We start from the raw sequence: 18,960 nt of genomic DNA, 5'->3' as shown, positions 1-18,960 counted from the left end.
GTTGGGCAAGTCTATTTACATACAATTAGTTAACTTTTGCAAATTAAGCTCTAATACAGGAAAACATTTAAGCGGGTGCTTAACTCTATTTAGTATAGCACTTGTCTTCTAGAACCAGGGCTCAAAGGATTTACACCTATGACCCATCATACCAAAGTATTAGAGTAAAAAAAAAGAGGTGAAGACAAAAATGCAATGAGGCAGTTTATAGGAGAACTAATACGAAAAAAAGGACGCATTCCTCAACAAAATCCCCTGCATCACTTTGACAGAATCTGAGGAAATAGTTATGAGCACTGAGAACTTTCAAACAAAATTAGTTGGAACCCTCTAAGAATACACCACCATTTATTTCCTGGTTTGTGTTAAAGTCAACAATAAGACACTGATCTTAAAGCTACAAGTTAAAACTCCATACCTTTCACTGCATCCTTATATATGTCAACAAACAATGTGAAGATTTCTTTAGGAACAGCATCTTCATTTGGCAAACATAGCAACATAATGATAATTTCTGCCTGACCCAAGCCATGTAATCCATTTGTTGAGAAGTACCAGCACTTTTCTGAAGAATCTTAGTGATAAGAAAAAAAAATTTTTTTGAATTCATCTACATGATACTCAGTCTTGGAATCAAAGATACCAGAAATTGGAATTAATAATCTGTGGTCCTCTGTCCCTTTACTCCTACCACTGCAATATTGCTATCTACAATGTTTTTCTTTTTAAAACTGAAATTTCAGAAAGCACTGGATAACCCACTGCACAGGAGAGAGACTAACTCTCATAGGGACACTCTTCTCAGGCCATATTGTCTGGAGACCCAGGGGGAAACACCATAAATGAGAAACACTGGAGAAGACAGTTCATTAATGGGCATCAAGAAAAATCTGACAGGATACAGGTTCTGAACGACCTAACTGAATCAAGGTGCTGATTAAAGAAAGTTTTAATTGCAAAGGCAAACTTTACTATGGAACCCCAGGCACAGGCTTGTATCTTTGAGCGAAACAAGTAATACTCCTTCATTTATCATATCCTCTTGCATAAACAAGTATGTTGCATTTTTGCAGCACATGCAGGTGCCACACTTATGTCTGTTTAAGTGACTAATGAAAAGGCATCAAGAACTCAGTCATTTTAATAACAAAGGCCAGAAGGGACCATTGTGATCATCTAGTCTGACCTCCTGTGTAACACAGGCCATAGAACTTCCCCAAAATAATTCCTAGAGCATCTCTCTTAGAAAAACATCCAATCTGGATTTAAAAATAGTCAGTGATAAAGAATCCACCACAACCCTTGGTAAGTTGTTCCAATGGTTTATTACCCTTACTGTTAAAAATTGCCTTACTTCCAGTCTGAATTTGTCTAGCTTCAACTTCCAGCCGTTGGATCATGTTATATCTTCTTATGCTAGATTGGAAAGCCCATATTATTAAAAATTTGTTCTGTACATAGGTATTTACAGACTGTATTTTAAGTCACCCCTGAACTTTCTCTTTGTTAAGCTAAATATATGGAGCTCCTCAAGAGTCACTGTAAGGCATGCTTTCTAATCCCTTAATCATTCTTGTGGCTCTTCTCTGATCCCTCTCCAAGTTATCATCGTTCTTGAATTGTGGACACTGGAACTGAGCAGTATTCCAGCAACAGTTACACCAGCTCCAAATACAGATGTAAAATAACCTCTCCACTCCTATTCAAGATGCCCAGGTTCACATTAGCTCTTTTGGCCACAGCACCACACTAGAAGCTCATGTTCAGCTGACTATCCATCACAAGTCCCAAATCTTTTAAACAGATATCTGAAGTTGCTGTAAAATGAACAGAAGTATTCTTTGATTGTTTACACAGCAGGGTCTCCAGAGCTTTATATTCAAACCTACAGATAAAAGAATCCCTATTAGACAGCACCTTACACACATAAAGCATGAAATCTGTGTACAGTATGCATCAAAAATGCAGCACGCACTTCTGGGAAAACATTCTTATAAGAGTATTCTTATTCCTTCCTAATGAAAGATATTATGGTGAATACAGCCCTGCACTTGTCCTACAACCAAGGTAGGCACATAAATAAATTACAAAAGGGGTTAAAAGTTGCTTTAAAGCACACTGAAAAAATTACTTGAAAAACCTTAAATTTACAGATTGGATAAAATAAGGCAGCATATATCTCAAGTGTGAAAATGTTTTAATTTTATCTGCTCAGCCACCAAAATTAGTGAATTAAGAGTTTACATATTTCAAACATAATGAACCATGGAACATATGTAAATAAAGGGAAACAGTGTACATTACCTACTTACAAGATACTAACTTGACATTCACAAGGAGGTTTGCATTTAGGATAAATGTTAATGGATTAGGGCCTCCTTCTGCAAGAAGCAAGGTGACCTGCTGATGAGATGGGTGTTCTTCCACCAGAGGATCTAAATAAGATAACATCTGGATTAATTCCATATACCACCCAATATCCATTTCTTCTCTATCTATAAAACACATTACAAACTACAATGTATGAAATATGGTACTTGACACTTCCATCTTTCTACTTAAGGAAACTGCTAAAAACACATTCTCTTGAACCTAAGGCAGACATACAGCAGCCAATGAATACCGACATCACTTTTGTTTAAAGATGACTAGACCATATCACATAAGCAAAGACAGTAGTATGTTCTGAAGTCACGTATAACATACAGCACCCAGGAACATTAAGATTAAACTCAATAAGTTTATGGAGGAGATGGTATGATGGGATAACATGATTTTGGCAATGAATTGAAATTTAAATATTCATGGTAAATAGGCCCAATGGCCTGTGATGGGATGTTAGATGGGGTGGGATCTGAGTTACTACAGAGAATTCTTTCCTGGATATCTGGCTGGTGAATCTTGCCCATATGCTCAGGGTTCAGCTGATCACCATATTTAGGGACGATAAGGAATTTTCCTTCAGGGCAGATTGGAAGAGGCCCTGGAGTTTTTTTGCCTTCCTCTGTAACATGGGGCACAGGTCACTTGCTGGAGGATTCTCTGCTCCTTGAAGTCTTTAAACCATGATCTGAGGACTTCAATAGCTCAGACATAGGTCAGAGGTTTATCGCAGGAGTGGGTGGGTAAGATTCTGTGGCCTGCCTTGTGCAGGAGGTCAGACTAGATGATCATAATGGTCCCTTCTGACCTTAATATCTATGAATCTATGAAACATATTGGTATCTTGCCAGGAGCTTCAGGGCCACAATTAGCTTGCTAAATGTAGGCCTGGCTTGACATGAGTGATTAAACATGGGTGAAGCCTCATTTCTTGGAAGATAGGATTAGAGAGGTAAATGGATCAGCAGTCTGGAAACAGAATGTCTGTACTAGCTAAGATAAGGGGCAACATCCAGGAAACCATTTATGGACAAGATAACAATGGATAAGATAAGCCTGGAACATAAGGTGAGATAGAGTAAGTCATGCATGAACCTTAGAGACTAACCAATTTATTTGAGCATAAGCTTTCGTGAGCTACAGCTCACTTCATCGGATGCATACTGTGGGAAGTGTAGAAGATCTTTTTATATACACACAAAGCATGAAAAAATACCTCCTCCCACCCCACTCTCCTGCTGCTAATAGCTTAGTGGGTTTGTGTGTGGGGGGAGGTGGGGGGGTAAGAAAACCTGGATTTGTGCTGGAAATGGCCCAACTTTATCATACACATTGTAAGGAGAGTGATCACTTTAGATAAGCTATTACCAGCAGGAGAGTGGGGTGGGAGGAGGTATTTTTTCATGCTTTGTGTGTATATAAAAAGATCTTCTACACTTTCCACAGTATGCATCCGATGAAGTGAGCTGTAGCTCATGAAAGCTTATGCTCAAATAAATTGGTTAGTCTCTAAGGTGCCACAAGTACACCTTTTCTTTTTGCGAATACAGACTAACACGGCTGTTACTCTGAAGCCTGTCATGCATGAACCGTGCATACTATACAGGGATTGGCTTGGTCCAATCCCAAAATATGTAATGTAAATGTAATGTGTAAATAATTATATTATATAAAGGAAGAGGTCTGCTGTGTAACTTTGGATGCATGGTATACCCTATACCCACTCCCTATGCTTGAGTCCCATCATATCAGGGTAACTTTGCTGTGTGCCAAATAAAGGAACCTGCATAATGAGACTAGAGTTCAACTGAGAGTGGAAGAGTTCTTGCTAAATAGTACTAAAACTCCTCAACACCACATGTGGTCTGCAGCTTATATGCAGTAGTATACTTTACATGCAAACATACTTGGGCTCAAATACTAATGGATACCGTTGTGGTTATGCTCATGTTTTTTTTCATAACATACAAGTTCATATAAGTGCAAGTTCAGATACCCAGCTGGATCCAAAATAATGTGCATTTCAAAACAATGTTAATTTGGCTTCTGCAATGTCACAGTAGATACACAAAGGTTCATATAATTTTACAAAGCTTACTTCCAGTAAATATTAGTATTCCCCAGTCCAAAATTTTACCTTTTCCTTTTTCTCCAGTTGCAAGTAAGAGAGGTGGCAGTCCATCATCATCAGGAATAAGGCTAAACTCTTTGCTAACACAGTTTTCAATACCACATAGCATTCTGTAGTCTGAAGGACTAACAGGTGAATCATCATTAGTTTGGTTCACTGTTCCAAGGCTAGGAGACTTCTCAACTTTTGTAATAAAAGGTAATCCATCAGCAGCTGGAATTAGAGAGTCAAGACTATGCAACATCTCAGTTTGCACTGCAGTGGGCAACTGATCATCTGGAGCAACATGTAAGGAACAATGGAATTTCTCAGTTCCTGCAGAAACTGGAGTTTCATCCTTTGGTTTTGTATCAGTTACACAGATGTCATCTGCCGGACTTGCAACCTATGAGAAACAAAATAGACTGTTGATTAGATTTGTTATTCACTGTCCCTGAACAACACTAGTATTCTCCTGTATTAGTGTTTCAAATGTAAAAGCAGCCAGCAAAGAGAATATACAGTCATAGACCATTTTAGGGGATATTTTCCTAAAACAGAAAGCAAGCCACATCTCTGAAAATTACAATTACTTTTGCATCTTTAATACATATTGGTCTCTGTTACGGAACAGGTAAATATGTCTGAGTCTAAAATAATTAGTATAATATTTAGTCTGATATTTACCTGTTCTATAGTAATTCATACCTAAAAATGGAGCATCTACTATTTTAGAGTATGACACAGTCAGTAGACACAACACAATCAAGGATTACATTACTAGCCACGTAGACCGTGAACAACTGGGCAGAGTTACCAGTATGACTTTATTTTGCAAGGCTCTTGAATACTGTAATTTGCCATAATTTGGACCTGAAGTATCTGCAGACAGTTATCTTCACATGATTTACTAATAGCAGCTTACTCCAGCATTTAATAGTAATGCTCATTCCTACTCTAAGTGTCACATCTATGTTGACCCCTCAGTGAATTATGTAAAGCTGACAGGGTGTGGCGATACAAAGCAGCACAAAAAGGATCTCAGTTTTTCCCATATGACTAAAGGAAAACCAAAATCCCACACCATCAGCCCAGGCATTCCCTCCTCCCTTCTTTTTCCATTTCATTGATGCAGCTCTCCTGGAATTGACAGTTTCTCAGTGTGCACTGGGTTGTGACAGAAGTGCCATTTGTTTTAAGCACGGGTACCAGGAATGCGCACATAGAAAATAATTTTTTGGTGTTCAGTTTAAGGGCTTGTTTTTTTGTGAGCAGATGAGGATAACTGGCTTCCCTACATTTTAAATTTGCAAATTTATACAATAATTGAATATATCAAGTTGTATCCCTCTCCCGCCATCTCTCCTGCTCTCTTGCTTTCTTGAACTATAAGATCTTTGGAAAAGACCACATCTTTGTAAAACAGTTGGCTCAATGGGACACAACAACTTCAATGCAAGTAATAAAAACATCTTTTTAATTAAAAAGAAAAAAAGCGTTGGTATGATAAGGCAGGGCAGGAAGGGAGAGAAAGGTGCTAGACTTTCCCACTCCCAGCAGGAACAATCAAGAGACTGTCTTCCTCCCTATGCCAGCACCATACAAAATACAACCACCCCTACCTCCAAAAAAACACCCTCACCTTTCTATTCAGTTTGAACATTGAAAAGACAGATTATTTTCAATTCTGACATGGTGCACCAGGGCATTAAGCAACTCCTGGCAGAACCAGGTTAGTTTTTAAAGACCGAAGCAATTTTTTATCTGATCATTTAAAAGAAAAAATAAAATGGGAACTTTTACTGTTAACATGTTAATAAAGACAGACTTCAGAACTTTAAGATAGAAATACTCATAGCCAAAACCAATTACCTTAATGCTATGCAGAAGAACTGGAGTCATAACATTTTCTACATAACATTTAACTACATAATTTTAAAGTTTCAGTGGAGACACAGTACACTGCACATACTCTTATCCACATGGTTTCTGTTTAAATGGGGTTTCATGTACAACTTCAACATAAAAACTGAACAGCTACCCAACGTCTTTCCAGAAAGCAGGGTGGATAAAAAAAAAGTTGAATCATTTTTTTAAATTAATCAGATTTTTTATTTAACCTGGATTTTTATTGTTATTCAATTATAATAATTTATTTTAAAAAATAAACCTGTTTAAGATTAAAGCTCAATTTAATAAAAAAAAAATGTTAGACTAGGGCTGTCAAGTGATTTAAAAAAATAAATCAGTTAATTACTGTTAAACTATAATAGAATTCCATTTATTTAAATATTTGTGCATGTTTTCTACATTTTCAAATACATTGATTTCAATTACAACACAGAATACAAACTGTACAGTGCCCACTTTATATTTATTTTGATTACAAATTTGTGCTGTAAAAAACAAAAATAGTATTTTTCATTTCACCTCATACAAGTACTGTAATGCAATCTCTATCATGAAAGTTGAACTTACAAATGTAGAATTATGTAAAAAAAAAACCTGCATTCAAAAATAAAATAATGTAAAAAACTTTAGAGCCGACAAGTCCAGTAAGTCCTACTTCTTGCTCAGCCAGTGACTCATACAAACTTGTTTGTCTACATTTGCAGGAGATAATGCTGCCCGCTTCTTGTTTACAGTGTCACCTGAAAGTGAGAATAAGCATTCGCATGGTACTGTTGTAGCCCACGTCGCAAGATATTTACATGCCAGATGCGCTAAAGATTCACATGTCCCTTCATGTTTCAACCACCATTCCAGAGGACACGCATCCACGTTGATGATGGGTTCTGCTCAATAACGATCCAAAGCAGTGCAGACCAACGCATGTTCACTTTCATCATCTGTGTCAGATGCCACCAGCAGAAGGTTGATTTTTTTTTGGTAGTTTGCTTTCTGTAGTTTCTGTATCAGAGTGTTGCTCTTTTCAGACTTCTGAAAGCATGCTCCACATCTCGTCGCTCTGAGATTTTGGAAAGCACTTGCGATTCTTAAACCTTGGGTTGAGTGCTGTAGCTATCTTTAGAAATCTCACATTGGTACCTTCTTTGTACTTTGTCAAATCTGCAGTGAAAGTGTTCTTAAAACGAACTACGTGCTGGGTCATCTGAGACTGCTATAACATGAAATACATGGCAGAATGCAGGTAAAACAGCAGGAGACATATTATTCTCCCCCAAGGAGTTCAGTCAAAATTTAATTAATGCATTTTTTTTTTAACAAGTGTCATGTCCTCTGAATGGTGGCTGAAGCATAAAGGGGCATACAAATCTTTAGTATATCTGACACGTAAATATCTTGCAATGCCGTCTAGAAAAGCGCCATGCGAATGCCTGTTCTCAATTTCAGGTGACGTAAATAAGCCAGCAGCTTTACCTTCCGTAAATGTAAACCAACTTGTTAGTCTTAGGGCATGGCTACACTTGCGAGTTACAGCACAATAAAGGAGCCCCGGGCACACTAGCTCACTACCCGTCCACACCGGCAAGGCACGGAGAGCGCTCTGACTCTGTGGCTACAGAGCTGCTGGTACTCCACCTCAGCGAATGGAATAACACTTGCTGCGCCCCCGCTGGAGCGCCGCAGCGCCAGTGTGGACGAGGTGTTGCATTACTGCACTCTGATCTACTCCGGAAACGTCCCATAATCCCCTTAAGTCAAGTGGCCACTCTTGTCATTGTTTTTGAATCGCTGCAGGAATGCGGATATGCCCTTTGAAAGCTCCGTTTCTGACAGCCAGCTGCTTATCTGCTCCAAGACAAAGCAAGCCATTCGCGTGGAATGCTGTGGTGGGGGGTGGGGGGTCTGCTGCTATCTGAACTTACAAGACAGCATGCTGACATGCTCTCAGCCCCCCCAAACCCCACTCTCTCTCCCCCACATACACACAACACACTCCCTGTCATACTCTACCCCACCCATCCCATTTGAAAAGCACATTGCAGCCACTTGCATGCTGGGATAGCTACCACAATGCACTGCTGTCTGTGGCCACTGCAAGAGCTGCTAATGTGGCCATGCCAGTGTGCTTGAAGCTATCAGCGTGGACAGACTGCAGCTCTTTCCCTACTGTGCTCTCCAAAGGCTGGTTTAACTCAAAGCGCTCTACCTCTGCAAGTGTAGCCATGCCCTTAGCGATTGGCTGAATAAGAGGTCGGACTGAGTAGACTTGCAGGCTCTAAAATTTTACATTTTTTTTTTTTTACATAACTGCACTCAAAAATAAAACAACCTACCTTTGTAAGTAGCACTTTCACGATAAAAAGATTGCATTACGGTATTTGTATGAGGTGAATTGAAAAATACTATTTCTCTTGTTTATTGTTTCTACAGTGCAAATATTTGTAATAATAATGTAATGCAACACAGAATACAAAGTGTTGTAACTGAAATTAATATATTTGAAAATGGAGAAAAACATCTAAAAATATTTAATACATTTCAATGGGCATTCTATTGTCTAACAGTGCAATTAAAACTGCTATTAATTTTTTTGAGTTAATTGAGAGTTAACTGCGATTAAATCAACAGCCCTAGTTAAGACCTAAATTTATTATAATCTCTTAAACATTAAATAAAAAGTAAGTATGTTGAATCCATGAGCCTCTATCAATAACATTGGCTTTTCTATACAGAGAAAGCAGCAGGGAAAAACTAACTTTTGAGGCCAAGCTTTATAAATATAGCCCAGTATGTAATATACTACCTTTAGAGCCTGATCCTGTGTGGGACCCAGGGGCTGGCAAAGTCATCACAAGTGCTGGGACCCAACCTCTGACTCCAGGAATCATCGTCATGTATCTCATCAGGATCATCCACTGAGATAGGCCTAGTGTCATACTCCTATTTTATAGTTTCTCCCTACCTGAGCTCTGATTGGCTCAGTTCTCAAATTATGAATATTTATGACTGTACCCACCATGGAAACTTACTCTCCAGCTCATGGAAAAACACTGATCTGCCCAGTAACTAACTGACCTTGCTTCTGAGCACTTCAAGCAAATGGCCTTGCTCTGTCTTCTTGCATGCATACACAAACAGAAATCCCCCTCAGTCTCTAAACAAACAAAATACTGCAATGCAAAAGGCATGCAGATTACATAAGCAGAAATCTTGTATTGTTGTTAGTTCTTTTGTTTTTCTGAGGGTTTGGGTAGTTATTTAACAAAGGAGAAGGAGTAAGGTGTGTAACCAGAAAGGAGCAACACTAGTATAAAAGCAAGAAACTGTGAGAAGAAGAGATGTTCTTTGAAGTGCAGCCTTTAGTGTTTACACACCTGGGAACTGGAGGAAAAACCTGTTATGGCTGCATATTGTAAAAAAGACTATTGGGGAATATTTTCAAGAAATTCAGGAACCTCTGGTCTGGATAAAAAAGAAACATGTGCCAAATGTAAACAGTGCAACAAAGAGATTCAAGGCCTGGTTAACAGAATGAAACACTATGAAAAATACGCCTCAGAAGGCAATGACTTCGAAGATGACAATGTGGACATGTCTGAGCAATATGTATCGACTGGTTAGTCAACTTATTTTGATACCATTCTTATGGACTCCCTACAATGTCTTAATATGCTAGTAAATGAAAACTTAGATTATTGTCATAAATTTGTGTTTTGGGTAGATTACTTAGTTACAAATTTCAAAGTGTCTGTTCAAAATGTAATTGGTTTATTAGTTTGTTATGGGAGTATTTATCAATTAAATTTTTACTATTACTGCTGGACTTCTGGAATGATTTCTTTATTGCTCAATGTAATCAGACATTCAAGGTGAGGATCTCCTGTTTAAAAGTAAATCTGATATATAACGATGGATGTTCATATATGTAAACATCCATCATCTGCAATATCTGCTGGTACCACCAGCAGTGCTGCAGCTAAACATATGTCAAACAGTAAATTACCTGTTAATAAAAGAAACATTTTCTTCATTATCATCAACCATGGACAAATTCAGCACCAACAAATTCCAGCAAGGCTCTAGATTGTTCGGTTCATTTATGCAACAAATTCTCCTTTCATCTTGTTCAGAACAAGCGTTTCACTGACATGGCTCGGCCATTATGACCAGACTACACTCCACCTAGCAGGACAGACATTGTTGGGATGTTGCTGGATATAGTGTATGAGAAGGAAATTGATCAGTGTGCAGAAAACGTCGAGAGGAAATTCATTAATCTGAGTCTTGATGGATGGAGCAATATTAACAGTGATCCAGTAATATGTGCTTGTGGAACAACAGAAGATGGCATTGCCTATTTTACAGAAACAATTGATACATCAGGAAGTGCCCATACAACAGACTATTTAAAAGAAAGAGCTGTAAAAGCTGGAACAAACTGACCACAAATTAAAGTGTCAAGAGCATAGCTTTGTCACAGACAATGCTTCAAATATAGCAAAGATGAGAAGAAATCTAGAAGAAAACCTGAAATATATATATGTATGGGAGCTGTGTTCATTTAATGTATCTTCTAGCCAAAGACTTAAGTACAACTCCAGGAATAAAGGAAAATGTTGAAACCGCAAGATACTTCCATAACAACGCACTTTGCTTCAGCTCTACTGAATAGAGCTGAAGGATCCAAACTAATTCTCCCTCAAGATGTATGATGGAATTCAGTGGTTGACTCTTTTGAGCTATTTATTAAGCACTAGACTATTCTGATAAATTGTAAAGGAATTTGTGACAAAATAGATGGAACTATCACAACGAAAGCAGTCAACTTCAGACTAAAGCAAAATGTAGACGATATGCTGAATATACTAAATCTATTACCATAGCCTTGGACAATCGGCAGAAAGATTGCTACTGAATTACTGATGCTGTTGAAATTTGGAAAGAACTTCAAAAGATATTGCAGAAAGCAATACCCAAAGACAAAGTTAAACTGCAGGTAGTGAAGAAACGGATTTATTCCACCTCATTTTCTTGTCAATATTTTCAACCCAAAGTCTTAGAGTAGGTGCCTAACCCCTTAAGGAGATGCTGCTATGGCCTGGGTATCTTATAATCATCCATCAATCATGCCTACCATGATACGTTTCAGGGCTGGAGGTGAACCATTCGAGCGGACATGTTTGCTGATGATGTTTTTAAAGAAGTCACACCACAGAACTGATGGAAGTCAATGAGCACCTGGAACCAGAGTTTGCTGAAGTGATAAACCAGCTTTTGACAGAAGTAGGAATAGAAAGAATCTTTTTCATTTGGACTAATTCATTCAATGTTGAGAAATCTACTGAGAGTTGAAAAAGCAGGAAAACTTGTGTCTCAACCTACGAATAAAAATGAGGAAGGAGGGGATAAGATTTACTAGTTTTAAAAATCTGAAGGACAACTTAGAAGGTTGCTGTCTCATTGTCAAGGGACGTAGGCAGATAGGAACTTAAGCTCCAGTCAGTCACTTTCAAATTGGCATATTTGAAAATTTTCCCAGGCTGACCTGAAATAATCAGTTTAATTCACTGACTAGAGTTATTCCCTCTATTCCTTTAATGAATCATTTAATTGTAAAATATGAAACTTGTTTTGACAAGAGAAGTTTATGTATCTAAAACATTTAAGGTTGTTTTGTATTATAAGTTTTATATGCTATTTTGTGTTTAATTAAATTCCAGTTACCATCCTAATGCAGCTTGACATGAATAATGACCAAAAAGTTACTTATCTAAATAAGCAACATATCATCCATGATGTTCTCACACACTAAAAATGTACCATTAAAAATAATTGAAAACGTTAAACTATATAGTTGCTTAAATAAATGTATATAGTTACAATGTAACTTCCAAGGTAGCAAAAAAGATGTAACAAATCTAGTGTAAAGGTTCTATTTAGTTGTAATTCAACATGTTTTAATGGTTCTATCAACCAGTGAGAATGTATCTTTCTTTAAAAAATAACTGAAGTACAAATGAAAAAGTTGATTAAAATTGATGAAATCCAACTGGCCTGAAAGGAGTCAAAGCCACATAACACTGCATTTATGAGGGTGTGTCTTAAATGTAAAGGGAAGGGTAAACCCCTTTAAAATCCCTCCTGGCCAGAGGAAAAATCCTCTCACCTGTAAAGGGTTAAGAAGCTAAACGTAACCTCGCTGGCACCTGACCAAAATGACCAATGAGGAGACAAGTTACTTTCAAAAGCTGGGAGGAGGGAGAGAAACAAAAGGGTCTGTGTCTGTTGGTATGCTGCTTTTGCTGGGGATAGACCAGGAATGGAGTCTTAGAACTTTTAGTAAGTAATCTAGCTAGGTATGCGTTAGATTATGATTTCTTTAAATGGCTGAGAAAAGAATTGTGCTGAATAGAATGACTATTTCTGTCTGTGTGTCTTTTTTGTAACTTAAGGTTTTGCCTAGAGGGATTCTCTATGTTTTGAATCTAATTACCCTGTAAGGTACCTACCATCCTGATTTTACAGGGGTGATTCCTTTACTCCTATTTACTTCTATTTCTATTAAAAGTCTTCTTGTAAGAAAACTGAATGCTTTTTCATTGTTCTCAGATCCAAGGGTTTGGGTCTGTGGTCACCTATGCAAATTGGTGAGGATTTTTACCAAACCTTTCCCAGGAAGTGGGGTGCAAGGGTTGGGAGGATTTTGGGGGGAAAGACGTGTCCAAACTACGTTTCCCAGTAAACCCAGTTAGAGTTTGGTGGTGGCAGTGGTTATTCCAAGGACAAAGGATAAAATTAATTTGTACCTTGGGGAAGTTTTAACCTAAGCTGGTAAAAGTAAGCTTAGGAGGTTTTCATGCAGGTCCCCACATCTGTACCCTAGAGTTCAGAGTGGGGTAGGAACCTTGACAGGGTGTCATCTTAAACGGGCAAACAAAGCTGTTTAAAGACAATCTATAAAAATCATGAATCAGTGTATACTTTTGAGAATATACCATATGCACCTCTGGTAAGTCAGGGCTTGCTGGACTCAGCTCTTGCGAAGACTTCTTGACTCCAGAAGATAGTTTTGTTGTGTCTGCAACTTCACCATTAGGCAAAATACCATCTGCAAACCAGACTCTCCTCTGTTCTCTGGCACACAGCCCTAAAATGGGTTAAAAAAAGAATACTAACTTGGTATTACCACAGTTTTCCAACAGCAAAAGCGTCTGTATAAATTTTCAGGCTTTTTTCCAAATTAAGATTTTACATTAAGCATGTTGGATTTAGTATGAACCATAATTATAGTTCAGAGATTTCTGGAGTGCAAGTGATGCATCTTTCTACATATATTTCTTCAAAACATGGGAATTTTCTGATTTAAAAGTAGTAAATGTTACTGGAACTAAGCAGTCACCATACACACAAAACTGGTATTCTCTGCAATCAGTCAAGCAGAACTGTGGGCAAAGATAGTCCCACACCAACAGCAGAAGTAACCAAGCTATACTTAACGCATCAATTCCTAATTAGTTAAAACAGGCTGCTATTTACTTAATCAATTACCTCTCATGTTGGATCATATTAAAGAAGTTCTGTATTAAAATCACAAATGAGTTTGATTCCCCATAGTTTAAATTCCAGGGTATTACTAATTAAGAGGTCTCTTGGTTTTTGGTACTGTTTCTCTCCCTCTGTGTGAAACTTGCAAGCTGCTAATTGTGTTAGTACATCCTAAGACAGAGTCTGTTCTCAAAGCAATACTTTGTAACAACAGAAACAGCACACAGAGACTCCCCGCCCTTTTGTTGTAGTTATCTCACTTTATTAACAATCGTGATTAAAATAGAGGATGTATGTGGATGGATGCTTGGTGTGGATAATAACTGAATGATCAGGGAGGTGCCAGCCTAAGAATCCAGTGTCCATCGGCCGAAGGTGTCAAGTGGAAACAAATATAGGACCCCCGGAGGGCAGACTGGAATCCACCCAACAGCCTCAAGGATGGGAGAACTGAACAACACGGAGCAGTCAGGAATGTGCCATCTGCTGATTGATTCAGGAACAGCATGATGAAGCAATTCCCATAGACTGGCATAGGAATAGTTTCTAGAGTCCATTTTTATAGGAATTTGATAACTTTGGGGTCTGATTCTGCAAACCAACTTCCAGGAGTGTCAGACGTATATCTGACAAGGCCCTACTCCCTCCTAATGTCCAGGCGACCTGGCCAGTGGCTTGGCATGAAGACCTCAAAGGCTGGTAAGTATGGTAACAACTTTGCAGGACGTGTGTGTGTGTGAATAAATATTAAATTGAATGGAATGTTATAGCTATAACTAACTGCTTACTAGGATTCTTTCTTTCTGTATTCAGAATAAATGTGGCATTTTGCCTTTTCCCCTTTTAAGAAGATCCTGCTGGTTTTTATTTTATTGGTATACCACTGGAGTAATACAAGGATGGCAACATACCACGGATACAAGACAATAGTTTATCAACAAAACAATTCATATAACTTACCACTTTTTGTTTTAAAGACACTCTAAGTACATCTAATCTTTTATCAGTGACATTTTTGTAGTAAGCAGAAAAAATTCAGAAGCGTAGTTGACATAAATGAGATGAAAATGTGCTTTATCCATTATCACTTCTCGCCAGAGAACGTTGTCACCCAGCTACTTGCTTTGTTTCAGTATTATTTATCTTCCTGTAGCACCTAGAGGCCCCATCTGAGATCACAGTCCCTTGTACTATATATTGGACACAGTAAGAGACAGTCCCTACCCTGAAAAACTTACAACCAGACTAGACAAGATAGGGGTAATATACTTCCTTTAGCTATTTTACAGATGAAGAACTAAGACAAAGAAATTGAGTGACTCACCCAAGCTCACACAGGGAACCTGACTCCAAGTCCAGTATCTTAACCCTAATAGCACCTTTCTTCTCAACCCATAGCCTTTTCTGAATGGCTACACTGATAGACTAAATAAATCTAGCCATTCTGCAAAAGCATCTATTCTGTGTATGTGTTGAAAGAGTATATGCTGAATAACTTAGAAAATTTAGATAACAGATTTAAATAATTTTGAGTTGCACTTACCATCAGCACCTGGTTGTTTAAGTACAGAGATAGGTAACAAAAGAGAAGATGAAGGAGAATTAGGTGTGCCAACTGTCTGGGCTTCCTGCAAAGGTGGAACAGTAGAACAATATTCAGAGGAGACACTGGAATTAGGGATAGTACCAGTTGGACTCATCATCCTTTCAAATGCCTGTGCTAAAAGGAAAAATAATGCACTTAGTGTATAAGATCGTGCCATTTATTAAATGTTTACAGCTGCCTCAAATTTTAAGTTAAATATTCCTGTCTATTTTTCTTCAAAATGTAGAAATGGACACTCGTACAGCCTTTTGCTTCAGCAATGAGCATACAACAAACCATGTAATTCCTGCAACCACACATGCCTCATTTACAACAAAAACAATGAGGAGTCCTTGCGGCACCTTAGAGACTAACAAATGTATTTGGGCATAAGCTTTTGTGGGCACTACAAAAAGTAATTTTCCCTCTGTTGATATTCACCCCTTCTTGTCAACTGTTGGGAATGGGCCACATCCACCCTGACTGAATTGGCCTCGTTAGCATTGACCCTCCCTGCCCCCACTTGGTAAGGCAACTCCCATATTTTCATGTGCTGTATATTTATACCTGCCAACTGTATTTTTCACTCCATGCATCTGATGAAGTGGGTTATAGCCCATGAAAGCTTATGCCCAAATAAATTTGTTAGTCTGTAAGGTGCCACAAGGACTCTTCGTTGTTTTTGCCGATACAGACTAACACAGCTATCCCTCTGAAACCTATCATTTACAAAAGTAATCAAATGGAGAAGGATATTCACAGAGACTGTAAAAAAAACAGACTAACAATTTCCCAACTTAAGTAATGATGCTATGTTCTTCTGTCTATTAATCACAAGTCACGCTAGCTTGATTTCATGCTCAGTTGTGACAATATTTGTGAAGTACTGACAAATCCCATATTCTCCATATTGGAAAAGGTAAGGAAGGGTCTATGGTGGAGTTTCAATACCAATCACATTTAGGTGCTTAACTCTTCTATTTACAGGCAGGAGAATATTACAAGTAAAAACAAGCTTTAACTGGGATAATCAAAAAGGAAGAAGTCAATCAGATTCATGATAAAAAAACATGGTAAATAAAACATGAATGCACTCCTCTTTTATCTTTGTTAAATGTTTCAATACAAGAAATTAGGGTTTCAGTTTGTCACTCTTTTTCCCCATACTAATAATGTCACATCTTCACACAATTTAACCTTCCTCAAAAAAGACCGCACAATCTTGCAAAGCCCATTTATATGAACATTTATGACACAAGTGGAGGCATAATAGAGTGGACTAGGCGACACAGTCTTGGAAACAATCTGAGGAAGCCTTCTTCAGGTAAACATAGGTTGAAAATGTCACTTGCCTCAACACACACAGTCTTGGGAAAGGAATTACATGCAGTATTTTTGCAATTTAGACTCCATACCAACCAACCAACCAGCAGCACTCTAGCTGCATTAGAAACCCTATGCCTTTCCATCAAGTATATGCATAATTACGGTGGCTGTGGCAGAGAATGAAGATGGAAGATTGAAGTCACTTTAATTAATCACTAAAATTAGCCAAGCAAATTTTAATCAACATTTCAATCACTATCTTAGAAAGGAAATGCTTCCTCCTGGGTGCACAGATTCATCCTTCAGTCCTAAAACAACAATTTTGCTTAACTTTTCTCCTTTGATGAAAAGTAGTAATTACAAGTAAATAAAACCATGATCACAACTTTTTACCTTTATTAATAGATTTGTAACAGCCAATGCAGACTCTTGCTTCCTTTTCAGTGTACTGCAGCTTGCACTTCCGATTGCAACAGACACCACAGAACACCTGGGTCAGAACAAAAGCTAATTTAAACATTTTACATGGAGATGGTAGTGCCACCTACAGTTAAGATTGCCTGACACTTCTCATTACAAGACTATTTTTACTTACTTGTATAATTACCAAGCTAACCATCTGAGCTGAAATTTTCCATGCTGGGTGTCTGCCTCATGGTGCAGACATCTCTCAAAATGCGGGCGGGAGGGGGGGTTGCCCTCTCTCATAAATACATTTCCAAAACCATTTCTCATTGAGAAGCTCTACACCCTCAAGTTTTGGAGCAGGAATATGAAGTTTAGGAGGGATTGCCTTTATGTCCAGGATGCACTTTTTGCTGTTCCCATGGAAATTTGGCCAAATTACAAGCCTTTGAAGGAAAGATTTTAGGTCTCATGAAGGTGGCCACTCCTTAAATGGGGAAAAATGCATTTACTATGACCATAAGAAACCTAGAAAGTGTAGGATGAGAAAAAATGGGTTTGACCTTAATGTAACTTCTGAGCAGATATTACTGCCATGTGGAACTTCAGAGACGTTAAGGATAACCCCACCCCAAGACTTAAAGGTGCAGAACACACTGTCAGACAGCAGAGTTCCCAGCCTAAGACTGAGCAAACCTTTTATTCAGTGGCCTAGATAGTAAACCCACTTGCATATTTTTCTTTAGGTCACATGTTAGACTGAAGTCCTCCTGGATTGTAAGAAGATGGTCTGAGCCCTTAGAGGACAGGAACTTCATTATCCAGCAGGTTATCTTCCATACTGCTAGGGGAAGTGCATCTAGGTTGAGTGGCAGAATCCCTTCCCTTAATATTGACACACAGGCAGCAAGCAAAGATATTCTCTGGCCATCTGCAGAAGACCTGGATACCAGTGCTGACAAGGTCACAAAGTTGGCTCAATTGAACCTGATCTTCCTTTTGATCCTGGGCATCAGGGGAATGGAATAGAAAGCATATAGAAGAAGATGTTGGCTATAGCCCAGCAGAAATGCATCCGAGAAAGAGCTTTTGTCTGTGTGCTCTTGTGTAATACACTTTGGTGCTCTGTCCCAACTCAGAGAAATCTATTATTGAGTGACCCTACTCACAAAATGCTGCAATAGCCACCACTAGTTTCAAGAGCCACTTGTGTTCATGGTTGATCCTAAATCCTCTTGCCGAGCAAGTGTGCTTTCACATTCACTTTCCCAGCAAGAACAACAGGTGGATTTGGTTCTGGATATACTACATTTACAGTTTTCTTGCCTCTGCAGATAGGAGCTGAGAACGTGCTCCTCCCTGCTTGTTGATTTAACACATGCCCATGGTGTTGTCAAGCACCTGTACTACACATAGCTGCAGGAATGGACAAAAGGCTTTAATAGCCCATTACACTACCCTGAGCTCCATTACTCTGATATGGTGTCTGGACTCCAGGTGTTCCTTAGATCATGTATTTTGATACACAACCCAGCCCAGACTGGAAGCATCCAAGGTGACCGTGATGACAGGAAAAGGGAGAGCAAAGGGCTTCCCCTGAAGATTTTGTCCCTGTTTTCCACACAAACTGTTGGGAGCATTGGAGAAGGGATGGTCAATTTCGTCTGTACATTTAGTGAGTAATAACCCACTACCCATG

The 18,960-nt window shown here is 38.5% G+C and overlaps 1 protein-coding gene across 7 annotated transcripts in view; it reads right to left on the bottom strand.

The window, feature by feature from the left end:
- Positions 1-18,960, bottom strand: part of ZFYVE16 (zinc finger FYVE-type containing 16) — a 61,881-nt gene that overhangs the window by 18,488 nt on the left and 24,433 nt on the right. For 6 of the 7 annotated variants that reach the window (XR_013346148.1, XR_013346150.1, XR_013346152.1 and 3 more), the window contains exons 4-9: positions 17,250-17,346; positions 15,489-15,665; positions 13,396-13,547; positions 4,520-4,898; positions 2,313-2,435; positions 419-574 (exon numbers count right to left, since the gene is read on the bottom strand). Coding sequence is in view for 2 of the 7 variants with exons in the window: in XM_077817115.1 (XP_077673241.1) it covers positions 419-574; positions 2,313-2,435; positions 4,520-4,898; positions 13,396-13,547; positions 15,489-15,665; positions 17,250-17,346 (1,084 nt within the window). In the remaining 5 variants the exon portion in view is untranslated. The remainder of the gene's footprint in view (positions 1-418; positions 575-2,312; positions 2,436-4,519; positions 4,899-13,395; positions 13,548-15,488; positions 15,666-17,249; positions 17,347-18,960) is intronic. The other variant, XM_077817116.1, reaches the window with a different exon arrangement.

This window comes from Eretmochelys imbricata, chromosome 5 (assembly GCF_965152235.1).
Source record: "Eretmochelys imbricata isolate rEreImb1 chromosome 5, rEreImb1.hap1, whole genome shotgun sequence".
Classification (NCBI taxonomy): Eukaryota; Metazoa; Chordata; order Testudines; family Cheloniidae; genus Eretmochelys; species Eretmochelys imbricata.
Note: the sequence above shows the minus strand (reverse complement) of the source record. Positions and strands in the feature narration are given on the sequence as shown.